Genomic DNA, 23,495 nt, shown 5'->3' with positions numbered 1-23,495 from the left:
CACTTCAGCGAGCAGGCCTGTCTAATCGACCTGGCCCGTGTATCCTGGAAGGATATTGACCTCAACCAGGCATCCTCTACTGATGGAATATATTTTTTAAATGCCTTCCTCACCATCTTAAATAAACATGCCCCATTCAAGAAATTTAGAACCAGGAACAGATATAGCCCTTGGTTCTCTCCAGACCTGACTGCCCTTAACCAACACAAAAACACCCTATGGCATTCTGCATTAGCATTAAACATCCCCCGTGATATGCAACTTTTCAGGGAAGTTAAAAACCAATATACACAGGCAGTTAGAAAAGCCAAGGCTAGCTTTTTCAAGCAGAAATTTGCTTCCTGCAACACAAATTCAAAAAAGTTCTGGGACACTGTAAAGTCCATGGACAATAAGAACACTCTGTCACCACCGATACATCCACTATAATTGAGAATTTCAATAAGCATTTTTCTACGGCTGGCCATGCTTTCCATCTGGCTACCCCTACCCCGGTCAACAGCACTGCACCCCCCACAGCAACTCAACCAAGCCTTCCCCATTTCTCCTTCTCCCAAGTCCAGTCAGCTGATGTTCTGAAACAGCTGCAAATTCTGGACCCCTACAAATCAGCCGGGCTAGACAATCTGGACCCTTTCTTTCTAAAACTATCTGCCGAAATTGTTGCATCCCCTATTACTAGCCTGTTCAACCTCTCTTTCGTGTCGTCTGAGATTCCGAAAGATTGGAAAGCTGCCGCGGTCATCCCCCTCTTCAAAGCGGGTGACACTCTAGAACCAAACTGCTACAGACCTAAATCTATCCTACCCTGTCTTTCTAAGGTTTTCGAAAGCCAAGTTAACAAACAGATTACCGACCATTTTAAATCCCACCGTACCTTCTCTGCTATGCAATCTGGTGTCAGAGCTGGTCATGCATGCACCTCAGCCATGCTCAAGGTCCTAAACGACATCATAACCGCCATCAATAAGAGACATTACTGTGCAGCCGTATTCATCGACTTGGCCAAGGCTTTCGACTCTGTCAATCACCACATCCTCATCGGCAGACTCAATAGCCTTGGTTTCTCAAATAATTGCCTCGCCTGGTTCACCAACTACTTCTCTGATAGAGTTCAGTGTGTCAAATCGGAGGGCCTGTTGTCCGGGCCTCTGGCAGTCTCTATGTGGGTGCCACAAGCTTCAATTGTTGGGCCGACTCTCTTCTCTGTATTCTTCAATGATGTCGCTCTTGCTGCTGGTGAGTCTCTGATCCACCTCTACGCAGACGACACCATTCTGTATACTTCTGGCCCTTCTTTGGACACTGTGTTAACAACCTTCCAGATGAGCTTCAATGCCATACAGCTCTCCTTCCGTGGCCTCCAACTGCTCTTAAATACAAGTAAAACTAAATGCATGCTTTTCAACCGATCACTGCCTGCACCTGCCCGCCCGTCCAGCATCACTAATCTGGACGGTTCTGACTTAGAATATATGGACAACTACAAATACCTAGGTGTCTGGTTAGACTGTAAACTCTCCTTCCAGACTCACATCAAACATCTCTAATCCAAAGTTAAATCCAGAATTGGCTTCCTATTTCAAAACAAAGCATCCTTCACTCATGCTGCCAAACATACCCTCGTAAAACTGACCATCCTACCGATCCTCGACTTCGGCAAAGTCATCTACAAAATCGCTTTCAATACCCTACTCAATAAATTGGATGCAGTCTATCACAGTGCCACCCGTTTTGTCACCAAAGCCCCATATACTACCCACCACTGCGACCTGTAGTACGCTCTCGTTGGCTGGCCCTCGCTTCATACTCTTCGCCAAACCCACTGGCTCCAGGTCATCTACAAGACCCTGCTAGGTAAAGTCCCCCCTTATCTCAGCTCGCTGTTCACCATAGCAGCACTCACCTGTAGCATGCACTCCAGCAGGTATATCTCTCTGGTAACCCCCAAGGCTAAATCCTCCTTTGGCCGCCTCTCCTTCCAGTTCTCTGCTGCCAATGACTGGAACGAACTACAAAAATCTCTGAAGCTGGAAACACTTATCTCCCTCACTGGCTTTGGATGCCAGCTGTCAGAGCAGCTCACAGATTACTGCACCTCTACATAGCCCATCTATAATTTAGCCCAAACAACTACCTCTTCCCTTACTGTGTTTGTTTGTTTGTTTTCCTCCTTTGCACCCCATTATTTCTATTTCTACTTTGCACATTCTTCCACTCCACTGACCTTTTTCGATGTTACTGTAGATTGGAGTAGTGAGGTGAAGAAGATGGCTCTCATAGCATCAAAAGAAAACGTAGCATCACTTATTGAGGCAATTTTCGATTTCAAACCTAACGACAATGGAGAACCAGATAACTTGGACCAGTCTGCTTGCATAATATGCGCAAAAACTATAAGAGATCTACTAAGACTTCCAGCACCACAAAAGGGACACTGATAAACGGGACACTGACAAATGGGACACTGATAAATACCTGGCCGAAGCCCTGCGTTCGGGATTGCTTGACTGGGCCTTTGACAAAAATAAAGTGTCCTGTATCACCACAGACAAAGGGGTCAACATTGTGGCTGAAGTGAGGCAACTAAACTGGCCTTAGCTAAATTGCTTTGGCCACAATCTTCATCACTTAAAAACAATTCTGCTAATCTCTCCAGTCATATAAAGTGTAGAAGAATTGCATGAACTGTTTTTAAAAAAGGCCATATTTTTCCTGTGCAAAGAAAAGAGAAGAAACATATTTGATAAAGCCTAGTCAAGGCCAATACTCTACCACGCGCTGCATTGAAAAGTATTTTTTGCAAATAGTGATTGAGTTATATTAACCTAAATTATGACTATCCAATTTACTAATGACATTAGGAATAGTCATCTGTCTTACATAAGTCTGCAAATGTGATGATGCATCAATGCTTTATATTTTTGACGGTGAAAATGTGCTTCCCCAAACTTGAGACTCACACGCTTATGAGCAAGACAATTAGGTCTAAATGTGCTAATGTTGTTCCTTTGCTTAGTGGGAGATAGTGATCTTCACTCAAAAAGAGTCTGTGTGTGTGTCACACCTCCACACTCCCATCTCCCCCTACTCACCAATGGGCTGTATCCGTAGCTGGGTCTTATCAGCCTGCTTGCGGGTCATGGTGAACCAGCTGCGGTCGGGGTCCTGGATCCACTCTGCAGCCTGGCAGTAGAGCAGGCCCTGGTCAGCAGGCTGCAGCCGGTGGATGGTCAGCCTGTAGGACGTAGGGCTGGTCTTATCCAGTCTCAGGTCTCCTGCAGTCATCCTCTGTTTGTAAGGCGCACCGGCCCGGAGGACAAAGTCTCGGGACAGAGTGAGGATCTCCTGGGGCGACATGGTAGCGTCCTCAGGGGAACGCAGGTACCAACCCACAGACAGGTGTGTGTGCTGCTCTGTCGCCCGGGAAACCTCACAGGTGAGCTGGAGCGTGTCACCCTCCACCTGGGAGAGGGTCTGTGGCGGCGCAGTGACAGCGAGGGAGTCGGGGATGACTGCAGGAGGAGAGGAGGAAGAAGAGAGAAGAGATGAGTATCACATCAGTGGTTCTATGGCATATGATGACTCACAGGTGGAGCACATAGTTTGGTAGGAGGATGGATCAGAGTTGTGGCTTTCATTCCCATATGTCAACTTTAAGTGGCTTTATATGAAAGCATCTGCTATATGACCTTATTGTTATATTTCTATTACATCAGTTGACACCTGCCCCAGGTGTATAGCATAACCCTCTCAGACATACAGAGCACGCACGCACACACCACACACACAGTGTTCAACCAGCCAGGGCACGTTCTCCTAAATGACAGCCTAACACTGGAACCTCAAACAGAGCATTTCCCTGCAGATCACACACTCAAAATATACAGACAATGCATTTGGAATGAGAACACATTTCAGAATGAGCTACTATGTATAGCTGACAACAGAAGCAAACAAACTCTTCCGGTTAAAAACAGAGAGGAAAAGCGGGAGAAGTGGTAAAAACCCTCTATACAGAGACGGGGCTCGGTGGGCGGCAGGATTATTCTGGGATGGAAGATGATGACATGTCCCAGCAGCAGTCCAGAGGATGTGTGTGTGTTTCTCTGAATTGCCTTGTGAAGCCTAACACTGTAATATCGTATTTTATAACTTAGCTAGGCATGTTGGCAATAGAACAAGCTTTTAAATTATGCCCAACTGACCCAGATTACAATTTTTTATGGGCCGTTTTTGGATCGCGTAAACAACAGTAATTGTGTGATGGCGGTGATGCAGGGTTGCGTTCCAAACAAACAAATCTACAAGTGTGTTTGCACTAGTTCCTCAATGGCACAGCTAGGAGAGCTTAAAACAGCACCTTATAGTTGCATTGAAATGACTTAGGAACTGTGCACACTTTGGAGAGGTGTGTGGCCACTTGGAGACGCCAGTTAGTCCTCTTACTTGATCTGCCTTGTGTTGCACCTACCCCACATTCTCCAGGAATATTCTTATCATGTTAGTGAATGTATCCAGAGTATTTTCAGACTGCGTTATCAACAAATGTGGCAAAAAATTGTAAACGGTCAATACATCCTGTCTGAATGTCTGTCAGTTGGATTCATATCCTGTTCAGGTTCTATTATCTCAGTGGGAAAAGGCTCATCTAACCGGTTAGGGGCAGTGGGGACTGTGATGTGGTTTAGATCTAATGACAGAGACCACAGCGAAGACACACACACACACAGCCCTAGATTGTGTAAAGACATCAGTGTGTAAGACACAATGGGTAGCAGCAGCAGTCATCCTTTTAGCTGGCCTGGACAAATGAATGGAGGATTGAGTAGGCTTTCCAGTAATACAGTGTGGTATTGTTAAGCCCTGGTTAAGATGCTTGGCCATTCAAGGTCTTTGTCAAGATGTATGGTATTGTCAAGCCCTGGTTAAGATGCTTGGCCATTCAAGGTCTTTGTCAAGATGTATGGTATTGTTAAGCCCTGGTTAAGATGCTTGGCCATTCAAGGTCTTTGTCAAGATGTATGGTATTGTCAAGCCCTGGTTAAGATGCTTGGCCATTCAAGGTCTTTGTCAAGATGTATGGTATTGTTAAGCCCTGGTTAAGATGCTTGGCCATTCAAGGTCTTTGTCAAGATGTATGGTATTGTCAAGCCCTGGTTAAGATGCTTGGCCATTCAAGGTCTTTGTCAAGATGTATGGTATTGTTAAGCCCTGGTTAAGATGCTTGGCCATTCAAGGTCTTTGTCAAGATGTATGGTATTGTCAAGCCCTGGTTAAGATGCTTGGCCATTCAAGGTCTTTGTCAAGATGTATGGTATTGTTAAGCCCTGGTTAAGATGCTTGGCCATTCAAGGTCTTTGTCAAGATGTATGGTATTGTCAAGCCCTGGTTAAGATGCTTGGCCATTCAAGGTCTTTGTCAAGATGTATGGTATTGTTAAGCCCTGGTTAAGATGCTTGGCCATTCAAGGTCTTTGTCAAGATGTATGGTATTGTCAAGCCCTGGTTAAGATGCTTGGCCATTCAAGGTCTTTGTCAAGATGTATGGTATTGTTAAGCCCTGGTTAAGATGCTTGGCCATTCAAGGTCTTTGTCAAGATGTATGGTATTGTTAAGCCCTGGTTAAGATGCTTGGCCATTCAAGGTCTTTGTCAAGATGTATGGTATTGTTAAGCCCTGGTTAAGATGCTTGGCCATTCAAGGTCTTTGTCAAGATGTATGGTATTGTTAAGCCCTGGTTAAGATGCTTGGCCATTCAAGGTCTTTGTCAAGATGTATGGTATTGGAGTGTATAGTGCACCAGGTGCATGGTATTGAAGTGGTTTGTAGATTTTAAACATTGTAATTGTTGAGATGTCACATGGGCTAGTTTCAAGCCTGGTGGTATCCATATATCCTGAAGTTATCCTGGTATGACTGAGCACAGATGCTAAAAACAGCTTGATCCCAATCTCTTTCGCTTTGTACGTGTGCGTGCGCGGGCGTGTGTGTGTATGTGTGTGTAGATTGAGATTCAGAGAGATATCAGGAACAACAGAGACAGCCACCACTAATGAAATGAGAGAACAAAGAGATCAGAGAAAAGACATACAAGAGGAGGAGGATCTGTGTTCAACATCAGGTTACTGCAGTTTATCAAGGCACTGGGAAGAATGACAACATGAGAGAGAGATGGATGAAAGACCACAGGAAATACAGGAATTTGTTTGATTTCTATCCCACTGAAATTGTGGCTATGTAACTCCGGAAATGGAATGCAATATTTAGCATACCAGTATCGAGATTTGGGTTGTATTGAACTGAAATTACTTTGAATTGAACTGAAATTGGTTCAAATTGATCTGAATTAACAATAAATGAGTTACAGTATAAAAGAAATAGAGCCCACACACTCAAAATCTCCACCACTGGTTATACAGTCATAACATAGTATATGCACGCCGTGTACAAAACATGAAGAACATGACAGACTGACCAGGTGAAAGCTATGATCCCTTATTGATGTCACTTGTTAAATCCATTTCTATCAGTGTAGATGGAGGGGAGGAGACAGGTTAAAGAAGGATTTTTAATTAAGCTTTGAGACAATTGAGACGTGAATTGTGTGTGTGCAATTGAGAGGTTGAATGTGCAAGACTAAATATTTAAGTGACTTTGAATGGGGTATGGTATTGTTTGTGTCAAGAACTGCAACGCTGCTGGGTTTTCACTCTCAACAGTTTCCTGTGTGTTTCAAGAATGGTCCACCACCCAAAGAGCATCTATCCAACTTGTCACAACTGTGGAAAGCATTGGAATGCTTTCGACACCTTGTGGAGTCCATGCCCCAACGAATTGAGGCTGTTCTGAGGGCAAAAGTGGGGTGCAACTCAATATTAGCTTTTTATACACTGTTTTTGTGTTGCCCTTTTCAACTTAAATATGTATAGACTGCCTTAATTGGTGCTTGTTTTATGTCTATCAATATGGGTGTGGTACACTCCTGGTGAAACGACCTGACAAACATCCCTGCAGGATGAAAACGCTGGTTGTTTATTCATTAAAACTGTGTGGTGGAGCTTATGACTGTGTGGGCTCTATTTCTTTTACACCAACTTTTTTCACCCCACTAAAGGATGTGTGTTTGATCACACTTTACTATTAAATGAGTTATAGGCAATCCCTGTCACTAAGGGGAAAGTCTCTTATGACAAGTCTCTGAGTCTGAACGATGAAGGCTTGATATGGGAGTCTCCAAATCATGTCTGTGATACAGAGCGTTCAGACAGAATCTGAAATGCCCTATGTAGGGAGAGAAGGTTCAAAGGCATGACGGAGGACTCATTTGGTGAGTAAAAAGCCTAGTAGAGATCACCTCTCATACACGGAGAGACCACACTACTAGCCTAATCAATACGAGGGCGGGGAAAAAGGGAGGAAGAGAGATTTCTAACACAGGAGACAGGAGTGGTAAAAAGAGAGAGGGAAAAAGAAGAGAGAGCCTACTCATTCCACAACAACCCTCCTATGCTACAGCCTCCTGTTGCCATAGCAACCCACCCACTCTACACTACCAAGGTCACCCCTAAAACAGCCTACACCTCCCGTATATCTCTCACCTGATCCCCCTCTCCCTGTCCCCCTCCCCCCAGAACCACCCAAACAGTCTGAATAACTGCAAAACAGAAACTTGCTTCGCTTCTCTACATCCCCTGGGTTGGCACATGTCCACAAAACAGCTGGGATGGCATGACACAGACAAAAACATATCCCCACCTACGCTACTGTCCCCAAGGCCAATCAAATCCAGTCTGGAATGCATTTAAACAATCAGACATGACACACTGGGGTCATGGTGTGAGGGTCCGATTAGGGCTGTACGAAACAGAACAAACTCTTTGGTCCTTTACAAACCTGCTGTATGTAAAATATTGTGTGCTATAGCTTGGAAAATAACTAAATGTGACTCTGGATGGCAACATAATGATGTTTGTTTCCAACATTAGGGCTGTTTGCCTAAAGAAATTAAATCTACTTTGTGTTTTGCAAAACGCTAGTTAGTTGGTCCATCTGAGTAAAACGAAATGTATGCACTTCAACCGATTGTTGCCCGCAACCGCCCTGCCCGACTAGCATCTCTACTCTGGACGGTTATGACTTAGAATATGTGGACAACTACAAATACCTAGGTGCCTGGTTAGACTGTAAACTCTCCATCCAGACTCACATTAAGCATCTCCAATCGGCTTCCTACTTCGCAACAAAGCATCCTTCACTTGTGCTGCCAAACTTACCCTAGTAAAACTGACTATCCTACCGATCCTTGACTTCGGTGATGTCATTTACAAAATAGCCTCCAACACTCTACTCAGCAAATTGGATGTCGTCTGTCACAGTGCCATCCTTTTTGTCATCAAAGCCCCATTTACTACCTGCCATTGCGACCTGTATGCTCTCGTTGGCTGGCCCTTGCTACATATTCACCACCAAACCCACTGGCTCCAGGTCCTCAATAAGTCTTTGCTAGATAAAGCCACACCTTATCTCAGCTTAGTGGTCACCATAGCAACACCCACCCGTAGCACGCGCTCCAGCATGTACATTTCACTGGTCATCCCTCTTTGGCAGCCTTTCCTTCCAGTTCTCTGCTGCTAATGACTGTAACAAATTGCAAAAACCACTAAAGCTGGAGACTTATATCTCCCTCTCTAACTTTTAGCATCAGCTGTCAGAGTAGTGTACCTGTCCACAGCCCATCTGTAAATAGCCCACCCAACTACCTCAACCCCATATTGTTATTTCTTTTTTGCTCTTTTGCACCCCAGTATCTCTACTTGCACATCATCATCTGCACATCTATCACTCCAGTGTTAATGCTACATTTTTATTATTTTGTCTCTATGGCCTATTTATTGCCTTACCTCCCTAATCTTACGACATTTGCACACACTGTACACATATTTTTCTATTGTGTTATTGACTGTGCATTTGTTTATCCCATATGTAACTCAGTGTTGTTGTTTTTGTCGCACTGCTTTGCTTTATCTTGGCCAGGTTGCAGTTGTAAATGAGAAGTTGTTCTCAACTAGCCTACCTGGTTGAATAAAGGTGAAATATATTTTAAAAAATAAGCCGCCTCAAATGCCGTTTCAGAGAATATGGCAGTATGTCCAAGCGGCCTCACAACCGCAGACCACGTTGTAACGCTCGTCGGAAGAAGTGGACCAAGGTGCAGCGTGGTACGTGTTCATAATTCTTCATTTAATCCGAACACCAAACAAAGAACAACGAACATCATGTTCTGAAGGCTACACAGAGCTAACAAAAAACAACATCCCACAACCTAAGGTGGCAAAACAGGCTGGCTAAGTATGATTCCCAATCAGAGACAACGATAGACAGTTGTCCCTGATTGAGAACCATACCCGGACAAAACATAGAAGGACAAAACATAGAAATAAAGAACATAGAATGCCCACCCAAATCACACCCTGACCAAACCAAATAGAGACATAAAAAGGCTCTCTAAGGTCAGTTTTAGAACACCTACTTATTCAAGGGTTTTTCTTTATTTTTACTATTTTCTACAATGTAGAATAATAGTGAAGACATCAAAACTATGAAATAACACATGGAATCATGTAGTAACCAAAAAAAGTGTTAAACAAATCAAATATATGTTACATTTGAGATTCATTAAATAGCCACCCTTTACAATGATGACAGATTTGCACACAGCTTCACCTGGAATGTTTTTCTAACAGTCTTGAAGCAGTTCCCACATATGCTCAGCACTTGTTGACTCCTTTTCCTTCACTCTGCGGTCCGACTCATCCCAAATCATCTCAAATAGGTTGATGTCGGGTGATTGTGGAGGCCAGGTCATCTGATGCAGCACTCCATCACTCTCCTTCTTGGTAAAATAGCCCTTACACAGTCTGGAGGTGTGTTGGGTCATTGTCCTGTTGAAAAACAAATGATAGTCCCACTAAGCCCAAACCAGATGGGATGGCGTTTCGCTGCAGAATGCTATGGTAGGCATGCTGGATAAGTGTGACTTGAATTCTAAATAAATCACAGACAGTGTCACCAGCAAAGCACCCTACACCATAACACCTCCTCCATGCTTTACGGTGGGAAATAAACATGCAGAGGTCCTCCGTTCACCCACAACACGTCTCACAAAGACATGTCGGTTGGAACCATAAATCTCAAATTTGGACTCATCGGACCAAAGGACAAATTTCCACCGGTCTATTGTCCATTGCTCGTTTTTCTTAGCCCAAGCAAGTCTCAAAAAAAATAAATAAATAAAATCAAATTTTATTTGTCACATACACATGGTTAGCAGATGTTAATGCGAGTGTAGCGAAATGCTTGTGCTTCTAGTTCCGACAATGCAGTAATAACCAACAAGTAATCAAATCAAATCAAATCAAATCAAATCAAATTTTATTTGTCACATACACATGGTTAGCAGATGTTAATGCGAGTGTAGCGAAATGCTTGTGCTTCTAGTTCCGACAATGCAGTAATAACAAGTAATCTAACTAACAATTCCAAAACTACTGTCTTGTACACAGTGTAAGGGTATAAAGAATATGTACATAAGGATATATGAATGAGTGATGGTACAGAGCAGCATAGGCAAGATACAGTAGATGGTATCGGGTACAGTATGTACAAATGAGATGAGTATGTAAACAAAGTGGCATAGTATAGTATAAAGTGGCTAGTGATACATGTATTACATAAGGATACCGTCGATGATATAGAGTACAGTATATACGTATGCATATGAGATGAATAATGTAGGGTAAGTAACATTTATATAAGGTAGCATTGTTTAAAGTGGCTAGTGATATATTTACATCATTTCCCATCAATTCCCATTATTAAAGTGGCTGGAGTTGTGTCAGTGTGTTGGCAGCAGCCACTCAGTGTTAGTGGTGGCTGTTTAACAGTCTGATGGCCTTGAGATAGAAGCTGTTTTTCAGTCTCTCGGTCCCAGCTTTGATGCACCTGTACTGACCTCGCCTTCTGGATGATAGCGGGGTGAACAGGCAGTGGCTCGGGTGGTTGATGTCCTTGATGATCTTTATGGCCTTCCTGTGACATCGGGTGGTGTAGGTGTCCTGGAGGGCAGGTAGTTTGCCCCCGGTGATGCGTTGTGCAGACCTCACTACCCTCTGGAGAGCCTTACGGTTGAGGGCGGTGCAGTTGCCATACCAGGCGGTGATACAGCCCGCCAGGATGCTCTCGATTGTGCATCTGTAGAAGTTTGTGAGTGCTTTTGGTGACAAGCCGAATTTCTTCAGCCTCCTGAGGTTGAAGGGGCGCTGCTGCGCCTTCTTCACGATGCTGTCTGTGTGAGTGGACCAATTCAGTTTGTCTGTGATGTGTATGCCGAGGAACTTAAAACTTGCTACCCTCTCCACTACTGTTCCATCGATGTGGATAGGGGGGTGTTCCCTCTGCTGTTTCCTGAAGTCCACAATCATCTCCTTAGTTTTGTTGACGTTGAGTGTGAGGTTGTTTTCCTGACACCACACTCCGAGGGCCCTCACCTCCTCCCTGTAGGCCGTCTCATCGTTGTTGGTAATCAAGCCTACCACTGTCGTGTCGTCCGCAAACTTGATGATTGAGTTGGAGGCGTGCGTGGCCACGCAGTCGTGGGTGAACAGGGAGTACAGGAGAGGGCTCAGAACGCAACCTTGTGGGGCCCCAGTGTTGAGGATCAGCGGGGAGGAGATGTTGTTGCCTACCCTCACCACCTGGGGGCGGCCCGTCAGGAAGTCCAGTACCCAGTTGCACAGGGCGGGGTCGAGACCCAGGGTCTCGAGCTTGATGACGAGCTTGGAGGGTACTATGGTGTTGAATGCCGAGCTGTAGTCGATGAACAGCATTCTCACATAGGTATTCCTCTTGTCCAGATGGGTTAGGGCAGTGTGCAGTGTGGTTGAGATTGCATCGTCTGTGGACCTATTTGGGCGGTAAGCAAATTGGAGTGGGTCTAGGGTGTCAGGTAGGGTGGAGGTGATATGGTCCTTGACTAGTCTCTCAAAGCACTTCATGATGACGGATGTGAGTGCTACGGGGCGGTAGTCATTTAGCTCAGTTACCTTAGCTTTCTTGGGAACAGGAACAATGGTGGCCCTCTTGAAGCATGTGGGAACAGCAGACTGGTATAGGGATTGATTGAATATGTCCGTAAACACACCGGCCAGCTGGTCTGCGCATGCTCTGAGGGCGCGGCTGGGGATGCCATCTGGGCCTGCAGCCTTGCGAGGGTTAACACGTTTAAATGTCTTACTCACCTCGGCTGCAGTGAAGGAGAGACCGCATGTTTTCGTTGCAGGCCGTGTCAGTGGCACTGTATTGTCCTCAAAGCGGGCAAAAAAGTTATTTAGTCTGCCTGGGAGCAAGACATCCTGGTCCGTGACTGGGCTGGGTTTCTTCCTGTAGTCCGTGATTGACTGTAGACCCTGCCACATGCCTCTTGTGTCTGAGCCGTTGAATTGAGATTCTACTTTGTCTCTGTACTGGCGCTTAGCTTGTTTGATAGCCTTGCGGAGGGAATAGCTGCACTGTTTGTATTCGGTCATGTTACCAGACACCTTGCCCTGATTAAAAGCAGTGGTTCGCGCTTTCAGTTTCACACGAATGCTGCCATCAATCCACGGTTTCTGGTTAGGGAATGTTTTAATCGTTGCTATGGGAACGACATCTTCAACGCACGTTCTAATGAACTCGCACACCGAATCAGCGTATTCGTCAATGTTGTTATCTGACGCAATACGAAACATCTCCCAGTCCACGTGATGGAAGCAGTCTTGGAGTGTGGAGTCAGCTTGGTCGGACCAGCGTTGGACAGACCTCAGCGTGGAAGCCTCTTGTTTTAGTTTCTGTCTGTAGGCAGGGATCAACAAAATGGAGTCGTGGTCAGCTTTTCCGAAAGGGGGGCGGGGCAGGGCCTTATATGCGTCGCGGAAGTTAGAGTAACAATGGTTCAGGGTCTTTCCTCCCCTGGTTGCGCAATCGATATGCTGATAAAATTTGGGGAGTCTTGTTTTCAGATTAGCCTTGTTAAAATCCCCAGCTACAATGAATGCAGCCTCCGGATAAATTGTTTCCAGTTTGCAGAGAGTTAAATAAAGTTCGTTCAGAGCCATCGATGTGTCTGCTTGGGGGGGGATATTTACGGCTGTGATTATAATCGAAGAGAATTCTCTTGGTAGATAATGCGGTCTACATTTGATTGTGAGGAATTCTAAATCAGGTGAACAGAAGGATTTGAGTTCCTGTATGTTTCTTTCATCGCACCATGTCACGTTAGTCATAAGGCATACGCCCCCGCCCCTCTTTTTACCAGAAAGATGTTTTTTCCTGTCTGCGCGATGCGTGGAGAAACCTGTTGAGCGCACCGCTTCGGATAGCGTCTCTCCAGTAAGCCACGTTTCCGTGAAGCAAAGAACGTTACAGTCTCTGATGTCCCTCTGGAATGCTACCCTTGCTCGGATTTCATCAACCTTGTTGTCAAGAGACTGGACATTGGCAAGAAGAATGCTAGGGAGTGGTGCGCGCTGTGCCCGTCTCCGGAGTCTGACCAGAAGACCGCCTCGTTTTCCTCTCTTTCGGAGTCGTTTTTTTGGGTCGCTGCATAGGATCCACTCCGTTGTCCTGTTTGTAAGGCAGAACACAGGATCCGCGTCGCGAAAAACATATTCTTGGTCGTACTGATGGTGAGTTGATGCTGATCTTATATTCAGTAGTTCTTCTCGACTGTATGTAATGAAACCTAAGATGACCTGGGGTACTAATGTAAGAAATAACACGTAAAAAAACAAAAAACTGCATAGTTTCCTAGGAACGCGAAGCGAGGCGGCCATCTCTGTCGGCGCCGGAAGTATTCCAAAACTACTGTCTTGTACACAGTGTAAGGGGATAAAGAATATGTACATAAGGATATATGAATGAGTGATGGTACAGAGCAGCATAGGCAAGATACAGTAGATGGTATCGAGTACAGTATATACATATGAGATGAGTATGTAAACAAAGTGGCATAGTTAAAGTGGCTAGTGATACATGTATTACATAAGGATACAGTCGATGATATAGAGTACAGTATATACGTATGCATATGAGATGAATAATGTAGGGTAAGTAACATTATATAAGGTAGCATTGTTTAAAGTGGCTAGTGATATATTTACATCATTTCCCATCAATTCCCATTATTAAAGTGGCTGGAGTTGAGTCAGTGTCAGTGTGTTGGCAGCAGCCACTCAATGTTAGTGGTGGCTGTTTAACAGTCTGATGGCCTTGAGATAGAAGCTGTTTTTCAGTCTCTCGGTCCCAGCTTTGATGCACCTGTACTGACCTTGCCTTCTGGATGATAGCGGGGTGAACAGGCAGTGGCTCGGGTGGTTGATGTCCTTGATGATCTTTATGGCCTTCCTGTGACATCGGGTGGTGTAGGTGTCCTGGAGGGCAGGTAGTTTGCCCCCGGTGATGCGTTGTGCAGACCTCACTACCCTCTGGAGAGCCTTACGGTTGAGGGCGGAGCAGTTGCCGTACCAGGCGGTGATACAGCCCGCCAGGATGCTCTCGATTGTGCATCTGTAGAAGTTTGTGAGTGCTTTTGGTGACAAGCCGAATTTCTTCAGCCTCCTGAGGTTGAAGAGGCGCTACTGCGCCTTCTTCACAATGCTGTCTGTGTGAGTGGATCAATTCAGTTTGTCTGTGATGTGTATGCCGAGGAACTTAAAACTTGCTACCCTCTCCACTACTGTTCCATTGATGTGGATAGGGGGGTGTTCCCTCTGCTGTTTCCTGAAGTCCACAATCATCTCCTTAGTTTTGTTGACGTTGAGTGTGAGTTTATTTTCCTGACACCACACTCCGAGGGCCCTCACCTCCTCCCTGTAGGCCGTCTCGTCGTTGTTGGTAATCAAGCCTACCACTGTTGTGTCGTCCGCAAACTTGATGATTGAGTTGGAGGCTTGCGTGGCCACGCAGTCGTGGGTGAACAGGGAGTACAGGAGAGGGCTCAGAACGCACCCTTGTGGGGCCACAGTGTTGAGGATCAGCGGGGAGGAGATGTTGTTGCCTACCCTCACCACCTGGGGGCGGCCCGTCAGGAAGTCCAGTACCCAGTTGCACAGGGCGGGGTCGAGACCCAGGGTCTCGAGCTTGATGACGAGCTTGGAGGGTACTATGGTGTTGAATGCCGAGCTGTAGTCAATGAACAGCATTCTCACATAGGTATTCCTCTTGTCCAGATGGGTTAGGGCAGTGTGCAGTGTGGTTGAGATTGCATCGTCTGTGGACCTATTTGGGCGGTAAGCAAATTGGAGTGGGTCTAGGGTGTCAGGTAGGGTGGAGGTGATATGGTCCTTGACTAGTCTCTCAAAGAACTTCATGATGACGGAAGTGAGTGCTACGGGGCGGTAGTCGTTTAGCTCAGTTACCTTAGCTTTCTTGGGAACAGGAACAATGGTGTCCCTCTTGAAGCATGTGGGAACAGCAGACTGGTATAGGGATTGATTGAATATGTCCGTAAACACACCGACCAGCTGGTCTGCGCATGCTCTGAGGGCGCGGCTGGGGATGCCGTCTGGGCCTGCAGCCTTGCGAGGGTTAACACGTTTAAATGTCTTACTCACCTCGGCTGCAGTGAAGGAGAGACCGCATGTTTTCGTTGCAGGCCGTGTCAGTGGCACTGTATTGTCCTCAAAGCGGGCAAAAAAGTTATTTAGTCTGCCTGGGAGCAGGACATCCTGGTCCGTGACTGGGCTGGATTTCTTCCTGTAGTCCGTGATTGACTGTAGACCCTGCCACATGCCTCTTGTGTCTGAGCCGTTGAATTGAGATTCTACTTTGTCTCTGTACTGACGCTTAGCTTGTTTGATAGCCTTGCGGAGGGAATAGCTGCACTGTTTGTATTCGGTCATGTTACCAGACACCTTGCCCTGATTAAAAGCAGTGGTTCGCGCTTTCAGTTTCACACGAATGCTGCCATCAATCCACGGTTTCTGGTTAGGGAATGTTTTAATCGTTGCTATGGGAACGACATCTTCAACGCACGTTCTAATGAACTCGCACACCGAATCAGCGTATTCGTCAATGTTGTTATCTGACGCAATACGAAACATCTCCCAGTCCACGTGATGGAAGCAGTCTTGGAGTGTGGAGTCAGCTTGGTCGGACCAGCGTTGGACAGACCTCAGCGTGGAAGCCTCTTGTTTTAGTTTCTGTCTGTAGGCAGGGATCAACAAAATGGAGTCGTGGTCAGCTTTTCCGAAAGGGGGGCGGGGCAGGGCCTTATATGCGTCGCGGAAGTTAGAGTAACAATGATCCAAGGTCTTTCCACCCCTGGTTGCGCAATCGATATGCTGATAAAATTTGGGGAGTCTTGTTTTCAGATTAGCCTTGTTAAAATCCCCAGCTACAATGAATGCAGCCTCCGGATAAATTGTTTCCAGTTTGCAGAGAGTTAAATAAAGTTCGTTCAGAGCCATCGATGTGTCTGCTTGGGGGGGGATATATACGGCTGTGATTATAATCGAAGAAAATTCTCTTGGTAGATAATGCGGTCTACATTTGATTGTGAGGAATTCTAAATCAGGTGAACAGAAGGATTTGAGTTCCTGTATGTTTCTTTCATGTCACGTTAGCCATAAGGCATACGCCCCCGCCCCTCTTCTTACCAGAAAGATGTTTGTTTCTGTCTGCGCGATGCGTGGAGAAACCCGTTGGCTGCACCTCCTCGAATAGCGTCTCTCCAGTGAGCCACGTTTCCGTGAAGCAAAGAACGTTACAGTCTCTGATGTCCCTCTGGAATGCTACCCTTGCTCGGATTTCATCAACCTTGTTGTCAAGAGACTGGACATTGGCAAGAAGAATGCTAGGGAGTGGTGCACGGTGTGCCCGTCTCCGGAGTCTGACCAGAAGACCGCCTCGTTTCCCTCTTTTTCTGAGTCGTTTTTTTGGGTCGCTGCATGGGATCCGCTCCGTTGTCCTGTTTGTAAGGCAGAACACAGGATCCGCGTCGAGAAAAACATATTCTTGGTCGTACTGATGATGAGTTGACGCTGATCTTATATTCAGTAGTTCTTCTCGACTGTATGTAATGAAACCTAAGATGACCTGGGGCACTAATGTAAGAAATAACACGTAAAAAAAAAAAAACTGCATAGTTTCCTAGGAACGCGAAGCGAGGCGGCCATCTCTGTCGGCGCCGGAAGTACTAGTCTCTTCTTATTTATTGTGTCCGTTAGTAGTGGTTTCTTTGCAGCAATTTGACCATGAAGGCCTGATTCTCCTCTGAACAGTTGATGTTGAGATGTGTCTGTTACTTGAACTCTGAAGCATTTACTTGGGCTGCAATTTCTGAGGCTGGTAACTCTAATGAACTTATCCACTGCAGCAGCGATAACTCTGGGTCTAACATTCCTGTGGCAGTCCTCATGAGAGCCAGTTTCATAATAGCGCTTGATGGTTTTTGTGACTGCACTTGAACAAACTTTAAAAGTTCTTGAAATTTTCCGTATTGACTGACCTTCATGTCTTACAGTAATGATGGACTGTCTCTTTGCTTATTTGAGCAGGTCTTGCCATAATATGGACCTGGTCTTTTACCAATTGGGGCTATCTTCTGTATACCACCCCTACCTTGTTACAACACAACTGATTGGCTCAAACGCATTAAGAAGGAAAGAAATTCCACAAATTAACAAAATTAGCACACCTGTTAATTGAAATGCATTCCAGGTGACCTCATGAAGCTGGTTGAGAGAATGCCAAGAGTGTGCTAAGTTGTCATCAAGGCAAAGAGTGGCTATTTGAAGAATCTCCCTTTTTTGGTTACTACATGATTAATATAAGAGTTATTTCATAGCTTTGATGTCTTCACTATTATTCTACAATGTAGAAAATAGTAAAAATAAAGAAAACCCCTTGAATGAGAAGTAGTGTAACCACGCCAGTCCAGGACCTCCACATTTGGCTTCTTCACCTGCAGGATCGTCTGAGACCAGCCAACTGGACAGCTGATGAAACTGAGGAATATTTCTGTCTGTAATTAAGCAATTTGGTGATGATAAACTCATTCAGATTGCATGTGCCTGGCACCCAAATATACAAATATATTTATTTATCACCACCTTTTCTGGTGATAAACTCATTCGGATTGGCACCCATGTCTGCGCACCTGCCCAGTCATTTGAAATCCATAGATTACGGCCTAATGAATTTATTTAAATTGACTGATTTCCTTATATGAACAGTATCTCAGTAAAGTTGTTAAAATTGTTGCATGTTTAGTTTATATTTTTGTTCAGTATAATTAGGGTCCCATGGGAAACACTGACCAGCACTTTGGTTCCTACTCTGTCACAACCATCTCCACCCTTACTTTTAAATAATTGTCATGCCAAACAAAACTGCATTCCAAGTGTCGACTGTATTTCAACTGACAAATTAAAATGATTTATGTATTTTTATGATTTCAACAGTTTACCCAAGTGTTTTGATCTATTATCGTAATTAAAATCGTGGTCACAAAAAAAAAGTAAATTCTATTTTTTTGCCCTTATCGTGCAGCCCTGGTAAACACAGACGTGATCTCCTTGAGATTCTCCCAGTCGCTCTTTGACCTCAATCTGAGTAAGATTAAGGATGAGGCGATGGACACATGCACGATGTGTATGCCTGCGCACATACACTACAGGAGTGTGGACTTGGCCTAAATCTGGGAGAGAATTCAAGGACAGGCACCTGGCCAAGCCCATACTACTGCTGCTAGTAGTGGACTTATTTTCTCTTCAGTAAGATATAGTACTATGATGAGCAGTCTAGAAACAGGCTACAATCACAACATGCTTACATGAAATTTTATGGTTATAATTTATGCCACCCACCAGATTTTCAAAAGGCATCAGCAGGTGCGTTAAATAACAGTGGGTGTGTGGACTGGAATCTCTCCCCTCCCCCTTGCTTTCTCCCCTCATTATTCTGACCCATCTCTATTCCACCCCCTCATCACCCTCTCTGCATCACTTTCACCCCATCTACCCCATCCTCCTCTCTCCATCTCTCCCATCCTCCTCTCTCCATCTCTCTTCTACCCCATCCTCCTCTCATCTACCCCATCCTCCTCTCTCCATCTCTCTTCTACCCCATCCTCCTCTCTCCATCTCTCATCTACCCCATCCTCCTATCTCCATCTCTCTTCTACACCATCCTCCTCTCTCCATCTCTCATCTCCCCCATCCTCCTCTCTCCATCTCTCATCTCCCCCATCCTCCTCTCTCCATCTCTCTTCTACCCAATCCTCCTCTCTCCATCTCTCATCTACCCCATCCTCCTCTCTCCATCTCTCTTCTACACCATCCTCCTCTCTCCATCTCTCATCTACCCCATCCTCCTCTCTCCATCTCTCTTCTACCCCATCCTCCTCTCTCACATTTCCCTCTCTGAAGTGTTGTCGCTGGTCCCTCTGGCTGGCCTTTCATGTAGAGTCCCACAACATCAGAGAAAGATGTGACATGGCCAGATAAACGAGGGAGGAAAAGAGAAATGGAGTGACAGAATGGGAGGTAAAGATGAAAACTTGAGCAGTGTGATCTGCAATGTCAACTTCAAACCCCCTATCTTAACATCAAACCTTTATTTAACCATTGAAGTTACACTGAAGAAATTCTCTTTTTGAACAAGAACAGAAAGAGTAGATTAAAGTAACGTGTGTGTGTGTGTGTGTGTGTGTGTTTTCCTATCGACTGTGATGGTCAACTCTCATTATCAGATGTCTTGTAATGGGAACGGCATATTACAAGACTTAATGGCAGCACTGAGTCACTAAGTGCCCACTGACACACAAGTATTAGTAATAATCCATACATTAAGTTACCGTCAATAGGTTATTATCAATAAAATGTCACAATACGGCAGGTTGAACAAAAAATCTCACATTTGGACTCATCAGACCAAAAGGACAGATTTCCACCAGTCTAATGTCCAGTGCTTGTGTTTCTTTGTCCAAGTAAGTATCTTCTTATTATTGGTGTCCTTTAGTAGTGGTTTCTTTGCAGCAATTTGACCATGAATTCCTGATTCGTGCAGTCCCTTCTGAACAGTTGATGTTGAGATGTGTCTGTTACTTGAACTCTGTGAAGCATTTATTTGGGCTGCAATCTGAGGTGCAGTTAACTAATGAACTTATCCTCTGCAGCAGAGGTAACTCTGGGTCTTGCTTTCCTGTGGCGGTCCTCATGAGAGCTAGTTTCATCAAAGTGCTTGATGGTTTTTGCAACTGCACTTGAAGCAACTTTCAAAGATATTGAAATGTTCCGTATTGACTGACCTTCATGTCTTAAAGTAATGATGGGCTGTCTCTCTGCTTATTTAAGCTGTTCTTGCCATAATATGGACTTTGTCTTTTACCAAATAGGGCTATCTTCTGTATACCACCCCTATCTTGTCACAACAAAACTGATTGGCTCAAATCCATTAAGAAGGAAAGAAATTCCATGAATTAACTTTTAACAAGGCACACCTGTTAATTGAAATGCATTCCAGGTGACTACTTAATGAAGCTGGTTGAGAGAATGCCAAGAGTGTGTAAAGCTGTCATCAAGGCAAAGGGTGACTACTTTGAATAATCTCCCTTTTTTGGTTACGACATGATCTATGTGAGTTATGTCATAGCTTTGATGTCTTCACTATTATTCTACAAAATAAAGAAAAACCCTTGAATGAGTAGTAGGGTAACCACGCCAGTCCAGGACCTCCACTTGTTCCTTCTTCACCTGCAGGATCATCTGAGACCAGCCAACTGGACAGCTGATGAAACTGAGGAATATTTATTTCTGTGATTAAGCAATTTAGTGTTGATAAACTCATTCAGATTGCCTGTACCTGGCACACAAATATACAAATATATTTAGATTTGTTTAACACTTATTTAGCTACTACATGATTCCATGTGTTATTTCATAGTTTGGATGTCTTCACTATTAATCTACAATGTAGAAAAGTGTAGGTGTAGTAGGTGTGTCCAAACTTTTGAATTGTACTAATAATCATACAGTTGAAGTCGAAAGTTTACATACACCTTAGCCAAATACATTCAAACTCAGTTTCACAATTCCTGACATTTAATCCTAGTAAAAATTCCCTGTCTTAGGTCAGTTAGGATCACCACTTTATTTTAAGAATGTGAAATGTCAGAATAATACTATAGAATGATTTATTTCAGCTTTTATTTCCTTCATCACATTCCCAGTGGGTCAGAAGTTTACATCCACTCAATTAGTATTTGGTGGCATTGCCTTTAAATTGTTAAACTTGGGTCATACGTTTTGGGTAGCCTTCCACAAGCTTCCCACAATAAGTTGGGTGAATTTTGGCACATTCCTCCTGACAGAGCTGGTGTAACTGAGTCAGGTTTGTAGGCCTCCTTGCTCGCACACGCTTTTTCAGTTCTGCCCACAATTTTTCTATAGGATTGAGGTCAGGGCTTTGTGATGGTCACTCCAATACCTGGACTTTGTTGTCCTTAAGCCATTTTGCCACAACTTTGGAAGTATGCTTGGGGTCATTGTCCCATTTGCGACCAAGCTTTAACTTCCTGACTGATGTATTGAGATGTTGCTTCAATATATCCACATAATTTCCCTTCCACAAGCAGCCATCTATTTTGTGAAATGCACCAGTCCCTCCTGCAGCAAAGCACCCCCACAACATGATGCTGCCAACCACGTGCTTCACGGTTGGGATGGTGTCTTCGGCTTGCAAGTCTCCCCATTTTCTCTACAAACATAACGATGGTCTTTATGGACAAACAGTTACATTTTTGTTTCATCAGACCAGAGGACATTTCTCCAAAAAGTACGATCCCTGTACCCATGTGCAGTTGCAAACCGTAGTCTGGCTCTTTTATGGCGGTTAAGGAGCAGTTGCTTCTTCCTTGCTGAGCGGCCTTTCAGGTTATGTCGATATAGGACTCGTTTTACTGTGGATATACAGTGGTGAGAACAAGTATTTGATACACTGCTGATTTTGCAGGTTTTCCTACTTACAAAGCATGTAGTGGTCTGTAATTTCTATCATAGGTACACTTCAACTGGGAGAGATGGAATCTAAAACAAAAATCCAGAAAAATCACAGTGTATGATTTTATAGTAATTAATTAGCATTTTATTGCATGACATAAGGATTTGATAGATCAAAAAAGCAGAACTTAATATTTGGTACAGAAACCTTTGTTTGCAATTACAGAGATCATACGTTTTCTGTAGTTCTTGACCAGGTTTGCACACACTGCAGCAGAGATTTTGGCCCACTCCTCCATGCAGACCTTCTCCAGATCCATCAGGTTTCGGAGCTGTCGCTGGGCAATACGGACTTTCAGCTCCCTCCAAAGGTTTTCTATTGGGTTCAGGTCTGGAGACTGGCTAGGCCACTCCAGAACCTTGAGATGCATCTTACGTAGCCACTCCTTAGTTGCCCTGGCTCTGTGTTTCGGGTCGTTGTCATGCTGGAAGACCCAGCCACGACCAATCTTCAATGCTCTTACTGAGGGAAGGAGGTTGTTGACCCCATCCATCCTCCCCTCAATACGGTGCAGTCTTCCTGTCCCCTTTGCAGAAAAGCATCCCCAAAGAATGATGTTTCCACCTCCATGCTTCAAGGTTGGGATGGTGTTCTTGGGGTTGTACTCATCCCTCTTTTTCCCCCAAACACGGCGAGTGGAGTTTAGACCACAAAGCTCTATTTATGTCTCATCAGACCACATGACCTTCTCCCATTCCTCCTCTGGATCATCCAGATGGTCACTGGCGAACTTCAGGCGGGCCTGGACATGCGCTGGCTTGAGCAGGGGGACCTTGCGTGCGCTGCAGGATTTTAATCCATGACGGCGTAGTGTGTTACAAATGGTTTTCTTTGAGACTGTGGTCCCAGCTCTCTTCAGGTCCTTGACCAGGTCCTGCCGTGTAGTTCTGGGCTGATCCCTCACCTTCCTCATGATCATTGATGCCCCACGAGGTGAGATCTTGCATCTAGTCCCAGACCGAGGGTGATTGACCGTCATCTTGAACTTCTTCCATTTTCGAATAATTGTGCCAACAGTTGTTGCCTTCTCACCAAGCTGCTTGCCTATTGTCCTGTAGCCCATCCCAGCCTTGTGCAGGTCTACAATGTTATCCCTGATGTCCTTACACAGCTCTCTAGGTCTTGGTCATTGTGGAGAGGTTGGAGTCTGTTTGATTGAGTGTGTGGACAGGTGTCTTTTACACAGGTAACGAGTTCAAACAGGTGCAGTTAATACAAGTACTGAGTGGAGAACAGGAGGGCTTCTTAAAGAAAACCTAATAGGTCTGTGAGAGCCGGAATTCTAACTGACTGGTAGGTGATCAAATACTTGTGTCATGCAATAAAATGCAAATTAATTACTTAAAAATCATAAACTGTGATTTTCTGGATTTTTGTTTTAGTTTCCGTCTCTCACAG

At 44.7% G+C, this 23,495-nt stretch overlaps 1 protein-coding gene across 1 annotated transcript in view; it reads right to left on the bottom strand.

The window, feature by feature from the left end:
• The window catches only part of LOC110520435 (immunoglobulin superfamily member 3), a 155,248-nt gene that overhangs the window by 69,773 nt on the left and 61,980 nt on the right, over positions 1-23,495 (bottom strand). The window contains exon 3 of the mRNA XM_021597754.3: positions 3,096-3,515. Coding sequence (XP_021453429.2) covers positions 3,096-3,515 — 420 coding nt within the window. The remainder of the gene's footprint in view (positions 1-3,095; positions 3,516-23,495) is intronic.

This window comes from Oncorhynchus mykiss, chromosome 3, assembly GCF_057628025.1.
Source record: "Oncorhynchus mykiss isolate SJ-2025 chromosome 3, ASM5762802v1, whole genome shotgun sequence".
NCBI classification, from domain to species: Eukaryota; Metazoa; Chordata; class Actinopteri; order Salmoniformes; family Salmonidae; genus Oncorhynchus; species Oncorhynchus mykiss.
Note: the sequence above shows the minus strand (reverse complement) of the source record. Positions and strands in the feature narration are given on the sequence as shown.